This window comes from Saccopteryx bilineata, chromosome 4, assembly GCF_036850765.1.
Source record: "Saccopteryx bilineata isolate mSacBil1 chromosome 4, mSacBil1_pri_phased_curated, whole genome shotgun sequence".
NCBI lineage: Eukaryota > Metazoa > Chordata > Mammalia > Chiroptera > Emballonuridae > Saccopteryx > Saccopteryx bilineata.
This window is the reverse complement of record NC_089493.1, coordinates 273222720-273246208: the sequence shown is the minus strand read 5'-3', so window position 1 is coordinate 273246208 and position 23489 is coordinate 273222720. Positions and strand designations below refer to the sequence as shown.

General features: G+C 46.1%; 1 protein-coding gene across 5 annotated transcripts in view; it reads right to left on the bottom strand.

The window, feature by feature from the left end:
* Window positions 1-23105, bottom strand: part of TMC7 (transmembrane channel like 7) — a 61727-nt gene extending 38622 nt beyond the window's left edge. For 3 of the 5 annotated variants that reach the window (XM_066274723.1, XM_066274724.1, XM_066274726.1), the window contains exons 1-3: window positions 22884-23105; window positions 7805-8048; window positions 6294-6442 (exon numbers count right to left, since the gene is read on the bottom strand). In XM_066274723.1, the coding sequence (XP_066130820.1) occupies window positions 6294-6442; window positions 7805-8048; window positions 22884-22950 (460 nt within the window). In that variant the 5' untranslated portion in view covers window positions 22951-23105. Of the gene's footprint in view, window positions 1-6293; window positions 6443-7804; window positions 8049-12437; window positions 12637-22883 lie in introns of those variants that run through there. The other 2 variants (XM_066274727.1, XM_066274725.1) reach the window with 2 other exon arrangements.
* Between the last annotated feature and the right edge of the window lie 384 nt (window positions 23106-23489).

Here is a 23489-nt window from a genome sequence, read left to right as displayed (position 1 = left end):
AATTTTGGCTTCTCTCTAAAACCAGCAACCTTGCCAAAGCAAGGAGCCTGCCTATCACATCTTGACTTCCTGCCAAGTGAGTGCCGAGCCAGCCAAACAATCACAGGAGTGGAGTCACTGAAGAGAAAATCCAGGTGTCAGTTCCCAAGGGAGAAACTACCCTCCCATCCATAAACCATTTTCTGAGTGAAAATCTCCAAAGGCCACCACTTAGCAAGAGAGGTGTTGTAAATAAAACCTTAGTCTCTGAAGCTTTGTAGGAATATGCTGTGAAGACTTGCAGAGTTAGGACAACAATTAGAGACAGAGAGGTGCCCTAGGCCACAGTGGTCAGCAAACTCATTAGTCAACAGAGCCAAATATCACCAGTACAGCGATTGACATTTCTTTTGAGAGCCAAATTCTTTAAACTTAAACTATATAGGTAGGTACATTCCTTATTGAGGTAGTGCCCACATGTGGTATTTTGTGGAAGAGCCACACTCAAGGGGCCAAAGAGCCACATGTGGCTCGCGAGCCGCAGTTTGCCAACCAGGGGCCTAGGGTGAAAACCCTGAGTGGACAAGATTCCTGGGGACTCTCTGACCCATACTGGAAACAGTGCGTGCTGGAAACACCAAAAGAGAAGGATAAGATTCAGCAACAAATGCAGCAACCAAGAAATGTTTAGGCTCTCAAAACAGAGATTAGAAGTCAGCATGTTCCTTGTCCTTTACTTTACTACCTGAGAACTTCTTTTGTCTGTGTCCTTGAATTATTTGTACAGGCTAAGAAATATCCGAGTAAGGCTGGGGACAGGGCTTCAGTCCTTGGATCTGCTGATCAGAGCTCATCCCCTCATGTTGCCTCCCCTCACCCCCTCAGAGCATTTCATCTGGTCTCTGAGTAGTTCGTTGTCACTACAACAAGTGGTGCCCTGTGTGAGGAATCAGAAGAAATGAAAGCCTGGCAAAGGAAAAGGCTGTCCATTCACCCTGTTTGGTAAGGGACACAAGCAGCAGGGGAAAAGCCCTTGAATGCTTGCAGCGAGGTCACTTTTAGGGATCAGGACAGGGGATTTCCCTTTCCCTTCATCGCTCCTTCATCATGGGGACTTCCCTTTCCCCTGAGCAGCAGAGTCTCAAGTTACAGCTACAGTGACTCCTCCCAGCTGCAGGGTGTCTGATGGGAATTTAACTGCCCTTTTGCTCACTATCCAAAAAACAATGCCCTTGGTATCCAGAGGAGGGAAGTTTATATTTAGAAGATTGGGACAGCACTTTTACCAAGGGGATGGTTGAAGCAATCGGGACAAGATATGAAACGACCCCTTGGGATTGGAAAGGTCTTATAAAAACTGTTCTCACCACCTAGCCCGAATCTCAGACAAGCCCCTCTAGATATTTCACTGATCCTAACAGCAGGACATAGCTACAGAAGAAGAGACCTTTGCCTCTTTTTCTTAATAAACAAAAAGCTGGAATGGTAGGTTTGGGTCCAGGGTGCCTTTAAACTCAAGGCCCTTTTAAACTCAAATTCCCCTCATTCAACCTCCCACTAGGGCAATTTCTTCATTAAGCATCTCCCTCACCCAATCCTCCCCTTCCTTTAAGCAACTCCCCCATCCTGGGAAGGTTCTGGGAAGTGTCCTTGGGACAAGGCCTTCAGGAGGGACCTGAGGGTTAGGAAAGGGAGACAGTTTGTGACCAAGGCCACAAACCTGTTACAACTGTGGGAAAGAAGGACATTTTCAGAAAGATTATGGGCAGAGCCTGATAGCAACTGTGTAGCTTGGCTTTTGTGTGTGCCCTGAGGAGTTAATTAAAACACAATCTAAAAATTCCTTATAAAGTTCCACTAAAGCAGATTGTAAAAAGCCAGTATGATCAATTACTATTCTTATATTTATACAAATTACCAGGCCACTTAAAACTAGACTTAATACTGTAACTAGGATAATCTTAATTTGGCTCTTTGGAAAAAATAATAATAATAAGGGTAATTTTAGGAAGAAAAGAAGAGAAACCAGGTCATTTAAATATCTTAAAGTAGCCTGACCTGTGGTGGCACAGTGGATAAAGCATGGATCTGGAAATGCTGAGGTCGCCGGTTCGAAACCCTGGGCTTGCCTGATCAAGGCACATATGGGAGTTGATGCTTCCAGCTTCTCCCCTCCTTCTCTCTCTCTCTCTCCTCTCTTTCTCCCTCTCTGTCTCTCTCTCTCCCTTTCTCTCTCCTCTCTAAAATGAATTAAAAAAAATTAAAAAAAAAATATCTTAAAGCCTTCCCCTAGCCTGACCAGGCAGTGGCGCAGTGGATAGAGCGTTGGACTAGGATGTAAAGGACCCAAGTTTGAGACCCCGAGGTCGCCGGCTTGAGCACGGGCTCATCTGGTTTGAGTAAAAGCTCACCAGCTTTGACCCAAGGTCGCTGGCTCGAGCAAGGGGTTACTTGGTCTGCTGTAGCCCCCGGTCAAGGCACATATGAGAAATCAATCAGTGAACAACTAAGGTGTCACAATGAGCAACGAAAAACTAATTGATGTTTCTCATCTCCATTCCTGTCTGTCTGTCCCTGTCTATCCCTCTCTCTGACTCTGTAAAAAAAAAAAAAAAAAAAAAAAAAAAAGCCTTCTCCTAGAAACCTGGGAACCATTGTAATCTTAAGAACAATTGGAGAATTAACACTTCTCGGGACCCTGGACAGGCTGTAAAGATGGAAGGGATAATGCCAAACCTCTAGTAAAGGAAGAAAAATGTGCAAATGACACTTTTAAAATCCAAGCAGCTCAGTAATACCCCATCCCCTTCTCTTCAGTCATCCTGGAATGTTGCCAAGAACAAATGAAGAGTCTTGCCTTCCCTGCAATTATTAACAATACTGTAAAAATAAAACTATTCCAATTTCCTGGATCTATAAAAGGTTCCCGTTATCGCTGTGATGTCTTTTTAAAATACAAGTGTACTTGCCAATGAAAGAATCTGTTTCTAAAGGTCATAAAATATGTTCCTAAAAGTAGCAATCTAAAATTGCTAATTACTGACTTAGTTGTCACTGAAAGTAAAGGTTTTTTAGAAATTGAGAATTTTAATTAGAAAGAAATTGTACAGTTTTAATAATAAAAGGTATAAGGTATAGAGGTACTTTTGAAAGAAAAAGGAAGAAAGTAAATAAGTTCTGAAAGCTAGTTATTTCTGAATAGAGAAGGTTTGTGGAAGTTGCAGAAGGTTTGTGCTGGTTATTGAAGGTTTGTGCAGAGGGGAAAAAAAACAAAAAGAGAAGGAACTGATAAAGTAGACTAAGGTGAGAAAAAAAAGAGAAAGGAAGGACATTAGAAGAAGAATTTTCCTGAAAGGAAAATAAAAAGGAACATTAGAACATTCTTAGGGGTCTCAGGAGCTTGATAAATTCACCCAAAATTACAGGTATTACAGAAAGAGCCAATGGCCTTCTTTACCCCAACTACGCAAACAAAACAGGGGGAGTCAGAAGGAGAGACTCACCCCACAAGAACAATTGTATGAGGCTCTTTTTATTCTTAATTTTTTGAACATTTTCTCATCTGGACTTACTATAGCCGAGAAGCATTTTATACCAGCTGGGCCTAAGTTTCTCGTGTTGTACCAGGATATATTAGCTGGTCCTGCGTGGCAGAATCCAGTCAAATTACTAACCTGGGAGTGAGGGTATGTTGCAATTTTGTCATCAACAGATCCTCTTTGGATACCAGCAAGAAATGTGAAGCCTTATCATGAGTTGGCATCAGCCCCTAGAAAGTAACCTGGTTTCAGAGGTCTGGAAGCTGATAGTGAATCCACCTCTGGAAATGAACCCAAAAACGAGAAGGACTCCCAGCTCACTCCCAAGCACTCAGGGAGCACCTGATGTCACTTTAAAACATCTAACCAGGCATGCTGAAGAAGTTTTGCAAAATACAAGCACGCCTGTGGCCACTGAAAACCTGCTTCTCTCTATGCTTGCCCTTCACCTTCCACTGCAACCGTCTAACCATCTTACCCTTTGTTAATCTTTACTAAAACAAAAAAAAAGGGGGATCTGTAGGAATATGCTGTGAAGACTTGCAGAGTTAGGACAATTAGAGACAGCAAGGTGCTCTAGGGTGAAAACCTTGAGCGAGCAAGTTTCCAGGAGACTCTCTGACCCTACTGGAAACAGTGCATGCTGGAAACAGCAAAACAGCAAGGTAAGACTCAGCAACAAAACCTGTTTAGGCTCTCAGCACAGAGATTAGAAGTCAGCATGTTCTTGTCCTTTACTTCACCCCTTGAGAACTTCTTCTGTCTGTTTCCTTGAGTTATTTGTACGGGCTAATAAATATCTGAGTAAGGCTGGGGTTGGGGTTCATTCCTTGACCAGGGCTGTTGCCTCCCCTCACCCCCTCAGAGCATTTCATCTGGTCTCTGAGTAGTTCGTTGTCGCTACAACAAGTGGTGCCCTGTGTGAGGAACGGGAACCAAATGACAGGTTTGCTACTCTTGAGTAGTCATTGTCACTGCGACAAAGCTTGACTGACAGGGGTCAACTTCTGGGTCTGCTTCATCCTAGCCAGCGAATTTGCACAAGTATTTTAATGTCTCTGAGCCACGCAAGTGATAAATACCTGAATGAAAGGAGCTTCCAAGGACTGAGATGATGTGAGCGAAACGTTTAACACAAGGCCTGGTTTGTAGTAAAGGCTCAATAGGTTAGCTTTCATTATTAAATTTTATTCCAAACATGATGTTCACTTAACTTTCAAAAGCGCGTGGTTGAAGGTATAAGTTTCTAATGAACCTCCCTAGAAATATGTTTACATTCTTTCAATAAAACAACCACCGAAAAAGGTAGTTCATTGAATAGATGTTATAGGTCTTGTCATAGTAATAATGGGGACAATAATTTCTTCCATTTAAACTGCAGCATTCCTTATAAAATTTCCATTCTAGTAGTGTTGAGGAGATACTTGTAAATCATTTTGCTTTGTGGTAGAAACTATATAATCCTAACAGGTATTTTCCTCTCTGGTTCTGCTATGCCACCCAAATGTGGAAATGTGTTTTTTTCTAACTTAATATACATATTTTGGCACAACTTAAAATTTTTGTACACTTGCTATAGAATGAGTTGTATTCTCCCCCCCCCAAATTCATATACTGGAGCCCTAAATTCCCAATGTGATGGTATTTGGAAGTGGGGCCTTTGGGGGTAATTAGGTTTAGATGAGATCATGGGGGGGCCCTCATGATGGGATTAGGGCCCATGTAAGAAAAGACATCATTGAGAACCTGCTGTCTCTCCCTCTTCCTTTCTCCTGGTGCATGCATTAAAAAAAAAAGCATGTGAGGCCCTGGCCAGTTGGCTCAGTGGTAGAGCGTCGGCCTGGCGTGCAGGAGTCCTGGGTTCGATTCCCGGCCAGGGCACACAGGAGAAGCGCCCATCTGCTTCTCCACCCCTCCCCCTCTCCTTCCTCTCTGTCTCTCTCTTCCCCTCCCGCAGCCGAGGCTCCATTGGAGCAAAGTTGGCCCGGGTGCTGAGGATGGCTCTGTGGCCTCGGCCTCAAGCGCTAGAATGGCTCTGGTTGCAACAGAGCGACGTCCCAGATGGGCAGAGCATCGCCCCCTGGTGGTCATGCCGGGTGGATCCTGGTCGGGCGCATGCGGGAGTCTGACTGCCTCCCCATTTCCAACTTTAGAAAAATACAGAAAAAAAAAAGAAAAAAAAGGCATGTGAGGACACAGTGAAAAGGTGGCTTGATCTTGAACTTGCAGTCTCCAGAACTGTAAGAAAATGACTGTCTGTAGTTTAAGCCCCCAGTCTATGGTACTTTGTCGTGGCAGCTGAGCTGCCTGACATAATTCTGCATCCCACTGTCACATTATGGAAAAGTAGGGATTCTCAGGGTCTTCAGGGCCATGGGCAGCTGTGGCAGCAGGGGGAAGCCGGATGAGCCACATCGCAGAACAGGGCTTTAAATGCACAAAATACAAACAAAACCAAATTCCTGACAGAACAACGCATGGGCATCTTCGTTAGCACATTAAATAACAAGATCGAGTGGCAGATCTAAAAACTGCTGTAATGTGAAAATAGTGATGGCCATACGTGGTTTTCCATGATAATTACAACTGGAGGAATAGGAAAATATCTGTGATTTTCCTGGTGATGAAGACACGGGTTCCGTTAACCCTAACTATACTGTTGTTCATACTCATCAATGGAAGGAAATGCTAGATTTCAGCTATAAGTGAACAACGAAGCTGTCCTCGCCCCCCAGCACGGTTCTGGAGGAGCATGTGCAGTGTGGGGTGTGGTACCTTCTATACTGCGAAGGTCCTCCCGCCACAGCTCCAGGTGGGTCGTCATTTCACGAGCTCTCTCTAGGAACCTCTTCCAAGACTTGCTGCTGTACCGTTTCCACTGGTCCCATTCAGATAAATACTTCATTTGGGTCTCCTGAATGTCCCTGCATTAAAAAACGAGCATGACAGTGACTATGGCACCCTTGCCAAGCCTCAGCATCAAATAAAATGCCAGCAGAGAGGATGTGGAAACCCTGGAGCCCTCATACATTGCTGGTGGGAATGTAAAATGGTGTGGCCACCAGGGAGAACAGAGTGGACAGTCCTCAAAAAGTTAAACCTAGAATTAGCATATGACCCGATAATTCCACTCCCAAGTAGATACCCCGAAAGAATAAAAAGCAGGGTCTCACACAAAAACTTTTACCGGAATGTTCATAGTAGCACTATTTACAATAGTCAAAAGGTAGAAACAAACCAAATGTCTGTCAACAGATAAACAGATAAACAAAATAAACTATATCCACACAATGGATTATTATTCAGCCATAAAAAAAAAATGAGGGACTGATGCATGCTAAAACATTATATTCTGGACTGGCCTTATAACCTGTTCAGACCACAGAAGGCATTCTGTGCCAGTTCCAAGCCAAGGCTTCAAGACTTGCAGAATTCTGCTCCTCTCCTAGATGCCAACTGCTGCCACGCAAACAAGCCTGAGCTCAGCTGACGGAGGATGAGACCGTTCCAGACCAGCCTACAGCCAGCTGACCCTGAGCCTAGATGAGCGGAGCCACCTCTCTGACCACAGCTGGCCACAGACACATGGTGAGCCCAAATTAAACTATAATAATTGCCCAGGGATGACTTATAGACTTGTGAAATTGTTGTTTTAAAACCATTAAGTTGTGGGATGACTTATTACGCAGCACAGCTAGCTGGTGCACTCATATGCCATACCCTGTCCCTTTCCACTGGCTAGATGCAGACAACAGTGGAGCTGTGGAGGGTTGCAGAGCCATAAGATGGAAAGAACCTGGTCCCTAATTGATTGCAAATTCCTTCATTTACCTAACCTAGGACGTTTATGTGAGCAAGAAATGACTTCTAATAGATTGAGCTTTTATATGTTTGGGTACCTTTGTCACAGCAGCTTAGGTTACTGTAAGTACCATATTTCCCCATGTATAAGATGCTCCCATGTATAAGAAGCACCTTAATTTTGGGGCCTGAAATTTGAAAAAAAATGTATTACATAAAGTTATTGAACTCAAGTTTTATTTATCTACAGCAATGAGTGCAAAATCAAGCACAAAAAGGCAGGAAAAGCAAGTTAAACAACCTAAAACCACTATATAAGATGCACCCAGTTTTTAGACCCCAATTTTTTTTGAAAAAATGTGCATCTTATACATGGGGAAATAAAGTAATACAGTTTTTATTATGTGAGCTCTTCAAGAAATGCAGTCCATGCATAGAATGCATCTGCCCAAAGCCTACATCAGATAGATGGCCACTAAACAAACCTTAGTCTCCGCTTCTCAGAGATGTTTAGTGCATACTTCCGAATGGATTGGCTATCGAGGTTTTCAGTGATCCCTTCCTCCAGCTGGGAGCTGTAAGAGTCTATCGGCTTCAGCAAAGTGCCACTTGGCTTGTCTCGGGAAAGGATATTTGTCCTCTTGCGTGCAGTGGACCGGTAACTTGGCAGTTCTTGGAGGAAATTCACAGGTGGAGAAGAAAAGCAAGTGGAGTCCAAAGAGAGACTGTCTGGGTAGGAAAGAAGAAAAGCATCGTTCACCCCCAGTGAGCCAAACAACAAAAGTCGAATAGGAGACTTGGACCTCAGAGATCAAAAATAAATCTTGCAGATAGCCACTAGCCTGGGCCACTGATAAAAGTATTTTTATCTTAATTATTTTATTTACTAGCATGGTGTTGAGGATAATGAAATCATCTGCAAACTGGTTTCCTTTCAACAGATGTGTTTGCAAATATGCTTTTAAGTTACATGATAGCTGAGTGCTCGTATTTGGCTGCAGCCCTAGCTAAATGTGTTAGCTTAGGCAGCACCTAAACCTTTCTGTTCTTCATTTGTCAAATGGGGCTGGTAATATTGGCCCCAGTTATCCTCACAGAGCATAGGGTAGAATGACATATGGAATAAAACAGTGAAAAGTATAAGGTGTTATGCACAGTAATAACAACAGTAATGTTTACTGAACAATTCCTATGAACCAGGCACTGTGTGTAAGAGCTTCTCCTGCACTCATAGGATCTGGACTGGCCCTGTGACCTGCTTGGACCACCAGAAGGAGTGGAAATGATGTTATGCCAGTTCTAAGCTTGTGGGTTTCTACTGCTCTCTGGCCCCCAGCTACTGCTGTGTGAACAAGCTGAGCTAATAATGATCAATGCCCCGAGACCTCCCCAGACAAGCCTACAGCCAGAGGATGCACATACACTCTATGTACTGGGGAAGGGTCTATTATTCCCATTCTATGGATGAGAAAATAAAGTCATTGATAGGTTTACCAGACCCTTGTGTAGGCCCTCGAAGTCCTGCCTGATCTGATTCCTGCCTGCCTCTCCATCCTCAGCCTCTTTGCTCTCCAACCATACACTTTTTTAGGATCTTTCCAATATAAAAACACATTCCCTCCTCCTCAGGGCCTTTGCACATGCTGTTCCCTCTGCCTGGAATGAACCTGCCCGCCTCTTTAGCCTCTTAGCTCCTATTCAAACATCACCTCCTCAGGTACTGCCCGTACCTCACTGCACTATTACAGGTGTCTTGTTACACATTTTCTCATACCGGTTACACATTTTCTCATACTTGTTACACATTTTCTCACACAGTGCTTGCGTGTTCTGTAAAGACATGCATTTGGGTGATCGTGTGAGTACATCTGTCTCCCCAAGTGGACCCAGGACCTAGTACCATCCTTGGCTCAGAGTAGGAGTTAATATTACATATTGGGCTGGTGAATGAATGGATGGATGGAACTCTTAATTTGCTCATGTTTAGAGAGCCTATGAGTAGGGATGCTGGAAACAGAACCAGGTCTGTCTGGCTCAAAAATCTGTATTTGCTCTACTTTATCAGGTCACAGCTGGAGGCCATGCTTTGCTGTGCCTTGTGCAGTGGTCTAAGGGAAGTCTTTCTGTTGAAGGTGAGGGACACCAACTTCATGGTGGATTTTATACCTGATTTGATTTTAGTTGTGGGAAGACCACTCTGAGTGCAGAGAGATAGGACACAAGGAGAGAAAATAGAAGGCAGCCATAATTGACTCAGCAATGAACCCTACAGGCAGCAAAGCTTCTATGGCTCAATGTTAGATGCTAAGTTGTTTTAGGTTTGAATTCTGGCTCTGTCAATTATACCTGTGTGTCTTTGGAAAAGTTATTTAACCTCTCTGAGCTTCTGTTTCCTCAACTCTAATACTCATTCATTCAACAAATATATCTACCACATATCAGATCTGGAGCTAGAGCTGCCACAGAGAACAAAGCAAATATCCTACTCATGTGGCAGTTATATTCTGAAGTAGGGGCAGGGGAATTCAGAAAATAAATAGGCAATGAATAGTATGGCAGGAGGTGATAAGTGAGAAAATAAACAGTGGGATAAAAGGGAAGAGGTGATGGGCAGGGCGCATTGTTTTTAATAAACTGGAGTCAGGTATGGTCTCTCTATTAAGGTGGCATTTAAGCTGAGGCTCAATGGGTGGAGTATGAGCTTTGTGGATATCTGGGGAAGAGCATCCCAGCAGAGCAAGTGCAAAGGCCCTGAAGCAGGGATGTGCAAGGCATTTTTGAAGAAGATCACGGAGTGGCTGAAGAAAAGTAAGTGAATGGAAGCCTGTTTCATTGGTGACCTCTGATGGCCACTCCAGCTCTTCATTGTCCTCTCCTCTTAAATCTGGGCTGGGTCTATGACTTACTTAAACCAAAGGACACAACAGAAGTGACACTGCTTGTTGCAGACCCAAGCCTTTATAAGAGCTGGAAGCTTCCACTTCTGCACTCTTGTGAGCTAGGGCTGCCATGGGGAGAAGTCAGGCTAAGCTGCTGGGACAACCACACAGACAGGAAGAGGTCTCAACCTCCAAGGATTAGAACCAAGGTTCCAGACTCATGACCCCAGCAGGACAATACAACCAGTCCCCAGCCCTCCAGGCCATTCATGCCAGGCAACTCTGTGGGTGTAAAGAGTAATTTAGACACTTGGGCCCCAACAGACCTGACATGCATCAGAGCAAACGAGCTCCTCCATGCTCTGATTTCCTGACACACAGAATCAGCAGAAACAATAACATGGCTTTAGCCAGCATGTTTGGAGCAGTTTGTTAAGCAGCAATAGGAAAATGGAAGAGGGGGAATGGAACAACAGAAGTCAGAGAGGTAGCATGGACAGACCAAGTCAGACTCTGTGGGCTGTGCTGCAATGCTTGGATGTGGCAGAAGGGAAGCCACTGAGGACTCTGGCCTGAAGCCTGTCATAATCTGGCTACATTTTAAAGAATCACTCTGCAGGCAGCAAAGCTAAGGACAGGACCCACCGCAGGGGCCCACTGATGAGCACTAAAGGTGATCACACAGATAGATGCACTCAGCCCCGTGCCCGGCAACAGTGGACCCCATGAATGTATGTGTAGCTAACAGGATGAGGGGGGCTCCTGAGCAGGGACAGAGGGGGTGCAGGGGAGGAGAAAACGGGCCTAGGCCTCACTCTGAGTGCAGAACTATAATCTTCGCCTCTCTGATGGGCTTGTGCAGACACAGTGGGACAGCTGTCCCATTGCAGATGACACACAGCCACACGTCTGGCGCCTGGCCAGTCACCAAGTGCAAGCCTGCCAGTCTCCCTTCAATTTCCATTTCCCCGCCCCAGCACACCCTGAGGATATGACACACTTCCAATTAGTAATGGTGGCTCTCTAAAAGCAAATCTTAGGGAGTGGCAGGCAGGGGCCTGGAGGCTAGAAGGTCCAAGTCTAGGCTGGCGGCCTCTCCTCCCTCTGCAACAAAGAGCTGTTATTAACCATGAACAAAGGTCTTTAAATATGGAGCAGCACTGACTTATTGAATATTCAATAGCTGGAGCTGAAGCCTGGGCTGGCTTGTCACCCACAGCCAGGTCACTCCAGGCAAGGCAACGACCATGTGAGTCATATGTTTCACATCTCCAAAACTGGGAATATGACACCATGGACTTCATCATCTGATTGTGAGGATAGAGTTACTGGCTAGGATTTATTGAGCACTTACTGTAATAGGCTATTCGAGGTCCTCAACATGTATCACCACACTTAATACTCTGAACAACCCTTTGAATAGAATTATCCCATTTTGCAGATGAAGAAACTAAGTCTTGGAGAGATAAAGTGCCTTTCCCACTCACACAGCTATTAAGTGCTGGAACTAGGACCCTATCACAGGTTTGTCAGAGGCCAAAGCTGTGGTCTTCCTCATGAAACGACTCAATGGGCCGTGAATTTAAAAGTGTTTCATAAACACTAAAATGCCGTTCCAATTAATGATTTGATGGTTCTTGCATATGTTCCACAGGAAAGATACATCCTATTCACATTCATAACAACAGTCCCTGGTGGAAAACTATATTTTAAAAATGGCTACCATCTTTTTAACTTGAATTTATGAGATGACATTGGTTCGCAAAACCATACAGATTTCAAGCATACAACTCAATAAAACACCATCTGCGCACTGCATCGTGTGCCCTCCACCCCAAGCAGTCTCTTTCCATACCCATTTCCCCCTCTGCCCACCTCCACCTACCCCCCCATTCCCTCTGGCTATCACCACACTGCTGTCTGTGTCTATGTGTTATGTACATGTTTTTTTTTTTTTGCCAATTTCTTCACTTTCTTTCATCCAGTCTCCTAGCCCCTCCTCTCTGGCAGCTGTCAGTCTGTCCCATGTGTCCATGCCTCTGTTTCTATTATGCCCACCTGTTCATTTGGTTGATTAGATTCCAATATAAGTGAGATCATATGGTACTTGCCTTTCTCTGGCTGGCTTATTTCACTTCACATAATACAAAATGGCCATCATTGAAAAGGAATGATTTTTTTCCCCAGACATTTAATTGGAAGTTCTCTATCTTCAAATTAAAAAAAGTCACAACCATACCTTTGAACACAGGCATCATATTTATAACCATGATCCACCTCCTCTCGTTTTCCTACAGGACCACACACTGTTCAAAGCATGACAGCATCTGGTTTCTCACGCCAACCTGCAGAGACGGGCAGTGAAGTGCCCTGGCTTTGCATCAGGGACACTGAGGCCCAGAGGGATGGCAGCTTGCCCAAAGCTTTGATGTCAAGCAGACTCCTGGTTCCACCGCTTCTTACAGAGGCGTGTCACGTCACCTCTCCGAGGTCTGGTTTTCTCACCCCCAGAAAAAATAAGAATGTTTCATTATAGTTATTGTCAGGTGTTCTCCTGAGCTGGTCCAGCTGACAGTGTCAGCAGCATGGCCCCTTAAGTCCTGTTGCCAATGTGTGGGCAGTTTGCTGATCATTTGCACGGGAGGCAGAAACATATTTCAGATATTGAGGTGTTTCCATCTAGGAATACCTACAGACTGTTTGCTATTGGAGCCAGATTTCTGCAATTAAATTATAATTTAGGTGGGTAGGTGACTGGCAATTACAGGACAGATGAGGACAGGGGCAGGTATAAATGCTTTTTCTGGTATCTTATATTCTTCCAGGTTAAGGAAAAGTTAGTCTCTTTGAGGCTTAGAGCCGAGTCTTGTTCATAGAAGGGCCTCCATCTGAAGAATGAATGAATGAGCAGATGTAGGCACATCTGGAGAGCATCTTTAGGTCCCAACTTTCTTAGCAGCTTTTTCCACAGGACACCAAATCCTACCAACAGGCACGAACACTCCCAGGATGTGGGCACAGGCCAACTGTGATCTGAATGGTACTAAAACAGCCTCCCTCGAGGGCTTGCCAAGAACACAGCCCCACCGTATTTGGACCGGGTTCATGCCAGGGTTTCTCTTCCCACTCGCAGAACCATGGAAACTTTAGATAAGACAGGCCCTTCCAGGTCATCCAGTCCTGGCCTCTCACCAGCCGCTGTGGGAATTAGTTTGTTTGCACAGAGCCCCTCCCTGCACGGGACTCCATGCTGGGCACTGGGACTCTGGAGAGGATGAAGATTTGCAGGCTCGCTTCCTGCCTTGATGTCACTCACTCCTTCAGCCAGCACGTATCCCCTAAGTGCCCACCCCACATCCCTGTCATTGTTCCATTCCCCTCCCTAACTGTTTACTTGTGTGTAGTCTCTGATCCTCTCTCTCCCCCATCATTCTATAACCTCCATGAGAGCAGGGACCCCATCTCTCTCCTTCACCACAGAATGAATAACGAATAAATGAATTTGATGCTGGGCATACAGGAAACATTGAATCACCCAGCGGACAGACTAAAGCATGTGCTTAGCATACCAGCAAAGCAGGGGCACCACAAAATGAGAAAAAGAGTTAAGGAATTTAATCATTTAACATTATTCTCTTCTATATGGGTGTTATTTTTTTCATAATTAGAAAATAAAGAGGGGGGAAAAGCTAGCAAAAAATATTCAGATGTTGACCATTTATTTCATTCTTCCTACGTCACATACTTTACACAAACCAACCCAATTAGGGGCATACTTTGCTGTTACTGTCCAAGAAATAATCAACTGGCATGTGCACACCCACTCTGATATTACTCCTAAGGGAATGTGGACACCAATTTCAGAACTTTTTGGACTTCTTTCTGTTCATATTCTATGATTCCACATTGCTTTTATTTTGGATGCTAACCAGAGGTTGGGTGCCTGAGTAATGTGTACTTACAGCTACCAAATGGTCTTAACCAGGGGCTCACAGTCCAGGGAATCTTAAAGTCCAGCAGTTAAAGCTGCCCATGTCAGCCCTGGCTGGTTGGCTCAGCGGTAGAGCGTCGGCCTGGCGTGCGGGGGACCCGGGTTCGATTCCCGGCCAGGGCGCATAGGAGAAGTGCCCATTTGCTTCTCCACCCCCTCCCCTCCTTCCTCTCTGTCTCTCTCTTCCCCTCCCACAGCCGAGGCTCCATTGGAGCAGGGATGGCCCGGGCGCTGGGGATGGCTCCTTGGCTTCTGCCCCAGGCGCTGGAGTGGCTCTGGTCGTGGAGGGGCGACCCCCCAGAGGGGCAGAGCATCGCCCCCTGGTGGGTAGAGCCTCGCCCCTGGTGGGCGTGCCGGGTGAATCCCGGTCGGGCACATGCGGGAGTCTGTCTGACTGTCTCTCCCCATTTCCAGCTTCGGAAAAATACAAAAAAAAATTAATTAAATAAATAAATAAATAAATAAAAACCACAGGGTTTATTCATGAGGGGGTAAAAAAAGAATAAATAAAAAAAAAAAAAAGCTGCCGATGTCTCCACATTGCAGCACTGTTCACAGTGGCCAAGACATGGAAACAACCAAAAAGCCCTTCAATAGAAGACTGGATAAAGAAGATGTGGCACATATACACTATGGAATACTACTCAGCCATAAGAAATGATGACATCGGATCATTTACAGCAAAATGGTGGGATCTTGATAACATTATAAGGAGTGAAATAAGCAAATCAGAAAAAAACAAGAACTACATGATTCCATACATTGGTGGAACATAAAAATGAGACTAAGAGACATGGACAAGAGTGTGGTGGTTACCAAGGGTGGGGGGGGAGGGAGGACATGGGAGGGAGGGAGGGAGAGAGTTAGGGGGAGGGGGAGGGGCACAGAGAACTAGATAGAGGGTGACGGAGGACAATCTGACTTTGGGCGAGGGGTGTGCAACATAATTTGATGACAAAATAACCTAGACATGTTTTCTTTGAATATATGTACCCTGATTTATTAATGTCATCCCATTACCATTAATAAAAATTTATTTAAAAAAAAAAAACAAAAAAAAAAAAACACCTGTGAGGCCAGAGACCTATCACTGCCCTACCCCTTAAAGCCCCCCCCCCCTCCACTCATCCATCCATTCACTCACTCACATACTCGAAAGCATCTACTGGGCAACCGCTCTGTGCCAAGCACTGTCATAGGACTAGAACACAGCCCCGAATATGACTCACAAATTCCCTTGCCTTTATAGGACTTATATTCTAGCTAGACAAGACAGAGAGTAAACAGCAGAACAATATATTTTGGGTAGTGATAAGTATGTGGAGAAAAATAAGGGAAAGATGGGTTTGAGCAAAGCCTGAAGGGAGATAAAGAACCACATAACTAGCTGAGAGAAGAGCAAGTGCAAAGGCCCTGAGGCAGGAACATGCCCAGCCAATTTAAGGAACAGGAAGGAGGCCAGTATAGCTGGAGAAGAGTTAATAGGAAGAAAGTATTAGGGTAGGAGTTCAAGGCTACCAGGGCCTATTGGCCAAGGTGAGGCCATGGCTTTTACTTTGGTAAGGTGCAAACCATGAGGAGTTTTGAACAGAAGAGTGACATGGTCTAATTCAGATTAACAAGATCTCTATGGCCAGCCCTGTGGCTATTTCTGTCCTTGAGCTGAGCAGTTTGGCATGGCTAGGTCCCATGCCAGGGCATCATGTGTCAGGCTGCATAGTCCCTCTGCAATAGTAGAAATGTTCTATATCTGCACCGTACAACATGGTAACTACCAGCCATGTGCGGCCGCTGAGCAATTTAAAGGTGGTTGATGAGACTGAAGAAATGAATTTTTAATTTTATCAGACTTTATTAAATTTACATCTTCATAGCACACGTGTACTGAACAATGCAGAAGGATCTCGTTCACAGGATCCCAGAGCCTCGTCTGAGAGGAGAGGAGCCAGGAGCCTTGGGGACCTCCCCTATCTGCCAGACTTCAGAACTTCAGGGCTGGGCGGGCCTGCATGAATCATGGCACCTGGCACTTGGGTGGGGCCTCGGGACTCGCTGGGTCCAAGGCTTTTAAACTTATGAGCAAACAGCCTATAGGAGAAGTGACTAATTAGGTAATCAGAGCCATGCTGGGCCCAGGACCCAGGTGTCTTGGTTTTCAAGCCAGTGGAGCATCCGGTGAGCTGTCACGGAGCAGTTCATCACACGGTGGTTAAGAGCACAGCCTGGATTCAAAGCCCGGCTCCACCTGCCACCTCAGTGACCTGGCAAGCCTCTCAGCCGTTCTGTGTCTCGGATTCCCACACTTAAATAGGGGTAGTAGTTCCCACTTCGCACAGCCATCCTGAGGGCTAAATAGCTATGCTATATAAAGTACTTAGGAATAGGTTAGCAAAACTTTTCTGTAAAGGGCCCAATAGTAAATACTATTTACCACCAGTCTTTGTCACAATGACTCAACTCTGACACTGTAGCAGGAAAGCTACCGTAATCCTCAAATAAATGGACAATGACTGTGTTCTAATAAAACTTAATATATATAGATGGTGGCCCAGATTTGGCCTGTGGGCTGTACTTTGCAGAGCTCTGGCTTACAGTAGTGCCTGGAACACTGTGCTATACACGTGTAGTTATGAACTGACTCTGGTTGTTGTGAGTCCTGAGAAAGAAGACACCTATCACCTACTAAGAAGGGCTCCTGGTGGCTAACTAGGCTCAAATTTTAAAAAGCAGAGTTTAGCAGCCATTTCTGCACAAGGGCCTCTCACATATACTGTACTTCAGGGAGAAGCCTGCACTGCACTGCCTTCCTGCACTGTGTTTCTGACATCTGAGTGAGCCCTTATTTAGGAGTTCTTAGAATCCTATTCCAACCATTAGAACTGAGGCTTTCCCATCCAATCAGGGTTGTGCAGCTCTGACCAGCCAGAGAGGCTCTATTCTGACCAATCAATCTGTGAAGATTTGGAGTCTTCATTTGCATGAGGACAGACTAATCAGGGACCAGGTGTGGGGACTTCTGTCCATATAAGCCAGCTCATCTGCGGCTCTAAGAGAGTGTACTTTCCCTTTCTCCTAAAAACAGAAGAGTGTGTTTCCCTGGCTGAGTTGAAACTCTGAAGATGTATCATGGTAGCAGAGCATAGCAGACCAGCACAGCGCAAAGCAGACCAGCAAAGAGCAGAGCAGACCATTGAGGAGCAGAGCAGAGCTGTCCAGCCAGAGAGGGGCTCGGCCCCAGGGTCACCTCGCCCTAGGACTGCCTCACAGCTGTGCTGTATCACAATTGAGCTGTTTTGCACTGAATAGTTTCCTTCTTCATCCCAAATTAAGGATTCTTGTTGGTGCTGAATTGGCACCAATGACCATCAGGTGATGTTACTTACTGATGAACTTAACGTACGTGAAGAATTATATTTGCAGTGGGATATCTTCCTGTTACGGACCAAGCTACTTCTCACATGGAGTGTTTATCCAACTTGGCCAGGACCTCTCCAAAAGAGATTTTCATGACAACTAGCATTTACAATGTGCTGTGATTATGCCAAACTCTTTACATACTTACTTCCTGTGATTCTCACAGTGACTTCACGCATTACCCTGCTTGTGCAATACAGAAAACTCAGAGAAGACAAGAACTTTGTCCAGGCTGAACTAAGGACTGAACCCCGAGGGCAAAGACATCTAATCTGATTCTCCTGGAGATTAGCATGAGTCTGATACATAACAGGTGCTCAAATAAACATTTGTCAAGAGAATACTCTAGATTCTCAATGTAATATCCTTCTGTTTCAGGAGCTTGTCATGTAACTTCTCACAGCCTCAGTTTCCACAAGGATAAAATGGGCAAGCAACACCCACTTCATTGAGTTGATATAACAAATTAAGAAAGTTACATGTTTGGAACCAAAATCAAACGGCTGACTGGGGCCTAGCAGGTCCTCAGGAACTGGTTTCTGCTTGCCTGACCTCACTCCTTCCCCTCTAAGCTCCAGCTAGGGCCCTCCTCAACTACACAAAGGCCATTCCCACCTCCTGCCCTTCGCTGTTCCCGCACCTCCCTATAAAAGCTCCTTTGACCCGCACTTCTAGTGTCCCCTGCACCGACTCCTTGACATCCTCAGAAGTCTCCTCCTCAGAGAGGCCTTCCCCACCACCCAGCTAAGCAAGTCCTGCCTCCTCCTTCTCTATCCCATCGCCTGTTTGCTTCTGGTTAGTTGTAACTACCCAATTTTTGTCTTTACCTGTTCGGTGAGTGTCTCCCCTGCTTGCCTATAAGCTTTGTAAAACGGTGTCCCTGGCCTGTCTCTTTCGCTACTAGACCCATGCCTGGTGTCTGGTTAAGGCTTAGGGTCAGTTCCTTTCCTCCTCCTCTTGGTGGGTGGAGGGGAAGCTCCACAGAAGGACTGGGTGGGACCCACACCCAAACAATGCTTCTTTAAAAAGCAACCAGATTGCAACAAAGTTACAACACATAAAAGTCATTTCCCCCCTTTATCTAAATTCTTCACTTCCTAAAAGAAACAACAACAACAAAAAGCCACTGTGGCTCTCTAGGACAAATCCCGGCTGAGTTGCTGGGCAGAATTCCGCCTCTTCCAGGCAGAGGGGAAAAATAAGCCCAATGGCTGGCTCACCAGGAACCCACTGCAGCCTGAGAATGGCCTGTGTAATCCCCAGCTGCCCAGACCTGCAGCAGCTCCCTCCCCTCAGGGACACCTGTGAGGTTGATGAGTGACCGAGTGAGTGACCGGATGAATAAGCTTAGCAGATAGGGGAAAAATAAACACCGTAGGTTGAATGATTATCTCAAGTTTAATACACTCTATTGGACTAAAACAGGCCAAAGAATAGTAAACTATATAAAAATCTAATAGCACAGAAAGTATAGGCACACGGCCCATGCAGTCATCAAATCTTATAACATTAAGGCTGGAGAAGGCCCAAATAATACCAATACCAACAGCTACCTTCCAAGTTCACAGCACCTGCCTGGTGTGGTGATAGCCTCTTGACATCCTTACCTTCTACATCCTCTTAGTGACTCTAAAAGACAGGTATGATTATCCCAACTGTACAGATAAGAAAACAGGCTCGGAGAGGTAATAGGACTTGCTCAAGGTCACACAGCTGATAACTGGTCAAGACAGGATCCACACCTAGGCCAGGCAGCTCCATAAGAATTACCACCAGAGGTTCTCTTCATTTATCTTTAAAAAGAAAACCAAATACCAACTCCCCTTCCAGGAGGAGTCTAACAGGGCTATTTAGTTTTGTCCCTTCACCCCTCTAGGTGTTCCCTGCTTCAAAGGCCCAGACCGAGTCTCACCCTCCAGCAAGTGGAGTCAACCCCAATACACTCACATCAGGGCCCTCCAGGCCCCTCCTAAGAGCGGCAGCCCTTGAGGAGGAGAAAGGCAGGGTCAGTGGCTCTGTAGCCCTCACACAGGTGTTAATTCTGCCCGGCCACCACATCATGGCGATCTGACCATCCTGGTTGTTCCGACCATCACTTTATTTCCCCACTGAACAACAAGATAATGGTCATAGGGACTTTTCACAGAAGGATCAGGTGTCTCTGGGTTTGGCCCTCCCTCAGAAAGTGAAATAAAGAAATACCATATCATCTAGCAGCTCTACTCCTGAGTATATGTCCCAGATGACAAAACAGATATTAAAACAAAATCTCGTGCATAAATGTTCACAGTAGCATTTTCCCCAATAGCCAAAAGGTGGAAACAATCCAAATGTGCATCAGCAGATGAATGGACAAACTGTGGTACGTCCACACAACGGAATAGTCCTCAGCCCTGAAGAGGAATGAAGTACTGGTACCTGCGACAATACGGATGAACCTCAAAAACATTATTGTTTTTAAGTGAGAAAAGAAAACAACCATAAGAGGTCACATTTTGTATGGTTCCGTTTATATGAAATGTCCAGAACAGATCAATCCAGGGGGACAGAAAGCAGACGAGGGGATCAGGTGTCTCTGGGCGAGGGGAAACAGGGAGTGACTCCGAACTGGGCACAGGGTTTCTTTGGGGGGTGGCTGATGAAAATACTTTGAAAGTAGATAGAGGTGACGGCTGCACAACATTGTGAATGTGCTAATGCTGCTGAACTGTATCCGCCCAACAGTTGATTCTGCTTCCTGAACTATATACTTCAGTTAGAAAAACAGTCACCACATGCATGCTAGTTGACGTGATATCAAAAACATTTGGCAAAGGGGAAAAGGCAAGAACAGTTATTCTATTCAACAAACAATATAACATGCCAGGCACCATGGGATCTGAGGGACCCAGGCACAACGTCTCTTAGGGGTACTTGAAATCTGGCGGGGTTTTTGCCTCTTGGAAGAGGTAACATTCCAGTTGAGATCATAGGTGTGAGGAGCTGGCTGTTACAGGAAGAGCAGGGTGAGGGTGTCTCAGGCAGGGGGGACAGTGACTGCAAAGATATGAGAAGGGAAACCAAGGGAGCGGGTGGCTGGGGCCGGGGGTGGTGGTGGGGGCAGCAGGTGTGGAGGCTGGAGAGGTAGCAGGGACCGGCTCAGATGACAGTCCTCTCTATTGGTCCTGGGTCAAAGTGGTCCTCCACCTTCTACTTCTATCAGAACCTCCACTTTATAGATGGTAAAACTGAGGCTCAAAAAGGAAGTAACTTGCTCAAGGCCACAAGGATTGAGCCTGATCAGGCAGTGGATAGAGTGTCGGACTGGGACGCAGAGGACCCAGGTTTGAAACCCTGAGGTCGCCAGCTTGTGCAAGGGCTCACTTGGCTTGAGCGAGGGGCCGCTGGCTTGAGCGTGAGATCATAGACATGACTCCATGGTCGCTGGCTTGAAGCCCAAGGCCGCTGGCTTGAGCGTGAGATCATAGACATGACTCCATGGTCGCTGGCTTGAGCGAGGGGCCGCTGGCTTGAGCGTGAGATCATAGACATGACTCCATGGTCGCTGGCTTGAAGCCCAAGGCCGCTGGCTTGAGCAAGGGGACACTCACTCTGCTGCAGCCCTCTGGTAAAGGCACATATGAAGCAATCAACGAACAACTAAGGAGACTAAGGAGCTGCAACAAAGAATTGATGCTTCTCATCTCTCTCCCTTCCTGCCTGTCTGTCCCTATCTGTCTCTCTTCCTGTCTCTCAAATAAAAAACAAACAAACAAAAAAAACCCCCTTAGAATCCCCCTTAAACACCAAGTAAAGAAACAAAAAAGATGAATCTCTTGTCCTCTGTATAGGAAACCTTTTACTGATATTTTTTTTTTCAGGTGAGAGGAAGGGAGATAGCAAGGCAGACTCCTGCATGTACCCCGGCTGGGATCCACCCGGCAACCCCATCTGGGGTGGATGCTTGAGAATTGAGCTATATTTAGCCCCTGAGGCTGATGTGCTTTGAACCAACTGAGCTATCCTCAGCGGCTAGGGCCACACTCGAGCCAGTTGAGCCACTGGCTGCGGGAAGGCTAGAGGGAGTGAAGGGGGAGAGGGAGGAGTTGAAGCAGATGGTCGCTTCCCCTGTGTGCCCTGACTGGGAATCGAACCCCAGATATCCATACGCCAGGCTGATGCTCTATCCACTGAGCCACTGGCCAGGGCCTACTGGCATCTTAAATGTGATGGGCTGTCGTAAAATATGAAGAAGATAAATAGAAACCAAATTTTAAAAATCATTGAGTGGCCATTATTGAAAGGCTAAAACTGAGCTGATGGCAGCAGTATTAATAATGAGCTAAAAAGAATTATCATCAAATCCAGCCTGAGTTCTGATTCCTGAGCAAGTTCGCAGGGTTCCCTTTTGGATGTATTTTTCTTCTTCTTCTAGATGCTGAGAACAATCTAATCATACAGGCCTAATGCCTAAATCCACACTCATGTTTTACTGTCCTGTAAATCCTTGTAACAAAACCAGTATCTCAAACTGGATTAGAGAAAACACTGCAGATAAAACTCACAATAGGGCCTTGTGTTTTGTTATATTTGTTAAATGCAAGATATAAATGTTACAAGGGTGCTGGCAACTTTTCTATCTTGCCTGGCTGGAGGTTGTACATGATTTTGTAAAAATTCACAAAGCAAGATACAACTTTCACCCAAGAAAAAACAAACAAAAAAAAATGGTTACAGTGCTTGCATAGTTACCCTTTATTGTTCTTTCTCCCTAGTAGACACCGTGTTAGACCCTCACACATTTTCTCTCACCTAATCCCACCAACATCCCATTCCCATTTTACCGCTTATGAATCTGAGGCTCAGAGAAGGCAAGCCACTTACCAAAGACCACACAACAGTAAACAGCTGAGGCAGAATTCGGTTTCCATGCCCATCTAATAGTAAACCCTGAAAAGTTTGGGGGGGCTGGCACCTCTTACCAGAATGTTTGACCTGGCAGAGATCTCAAAATCTTTTCATTTAACAGACAAGGCTATTTAGAGACTAGCCTAGGATCCCTCGGCTAGTAACTGGAAGGCAAAGCCACCGCGGTCCGGACTTCCATGCTAGTGCGCCTTTGGTAGGGCATGCGCCTTCTTAACCGGGTGAGGATGGGTTGGAGGAGGGAGAGCAGGAATAAGAAAGATCGCTTTCCCCAAGATTGGTAGGTGGGGAGGAGGCTGGCCCTCGTCACTTCTCCGGCACCTCGCGCCCGCCGCGTGCCCTCCGACCGCTGGCAGCACCGTCCCGCCGCCCTACCTGGATGGACGAAGCGCTGCCTGCTGGGCCTGCGGGGCGGGAGCGCACTGGCCCCGGGCTCGCTCATGGCTGCGCTGCGCGCCCCGGAGAGGCCACCGGAGACCGGCTCCGGCTGCCGCGCCGCCACCTCCTGGCCTTCCCTCGCGGAGCCGGGATTCCAGGTTCCGGCGGGGACGTCACAGAGGCCGGGGCGGGGCGCGGAGACAGCTCGGAGCTCGCCCGCGCGGCGCTGGACCACTCCGGGCGGGGGGAGGGGGGGCACGCGGCCGGGATGTGTCGGCGGTTGGTCGTGTGACCGCCGCGTCCTGCTCAGGGACGGGGGACATGGCTGGAGTTCCGGGACGGCTCCATCCAGCGGCCTGTTGAGGAGCGACCTTCCAGATGCCTCTCTAAAAAATTTTTTAAACTATAATAAAAATAACCACACAGCAAACAAGTGTTTCTTCTAGTAAGTTATCATTTGGATGCAAAACGGAGAGAAAAAAGAATATATCTGTACATGTTTGTAAATGCATAAGATATCTCCAGAGTGGGGAGCTGATGGCTGGGAGAGAAAAGTTCTAGAGCGGGTTTTCCCTCTCCACCGTGTCTGTCTTTTAAATTTTA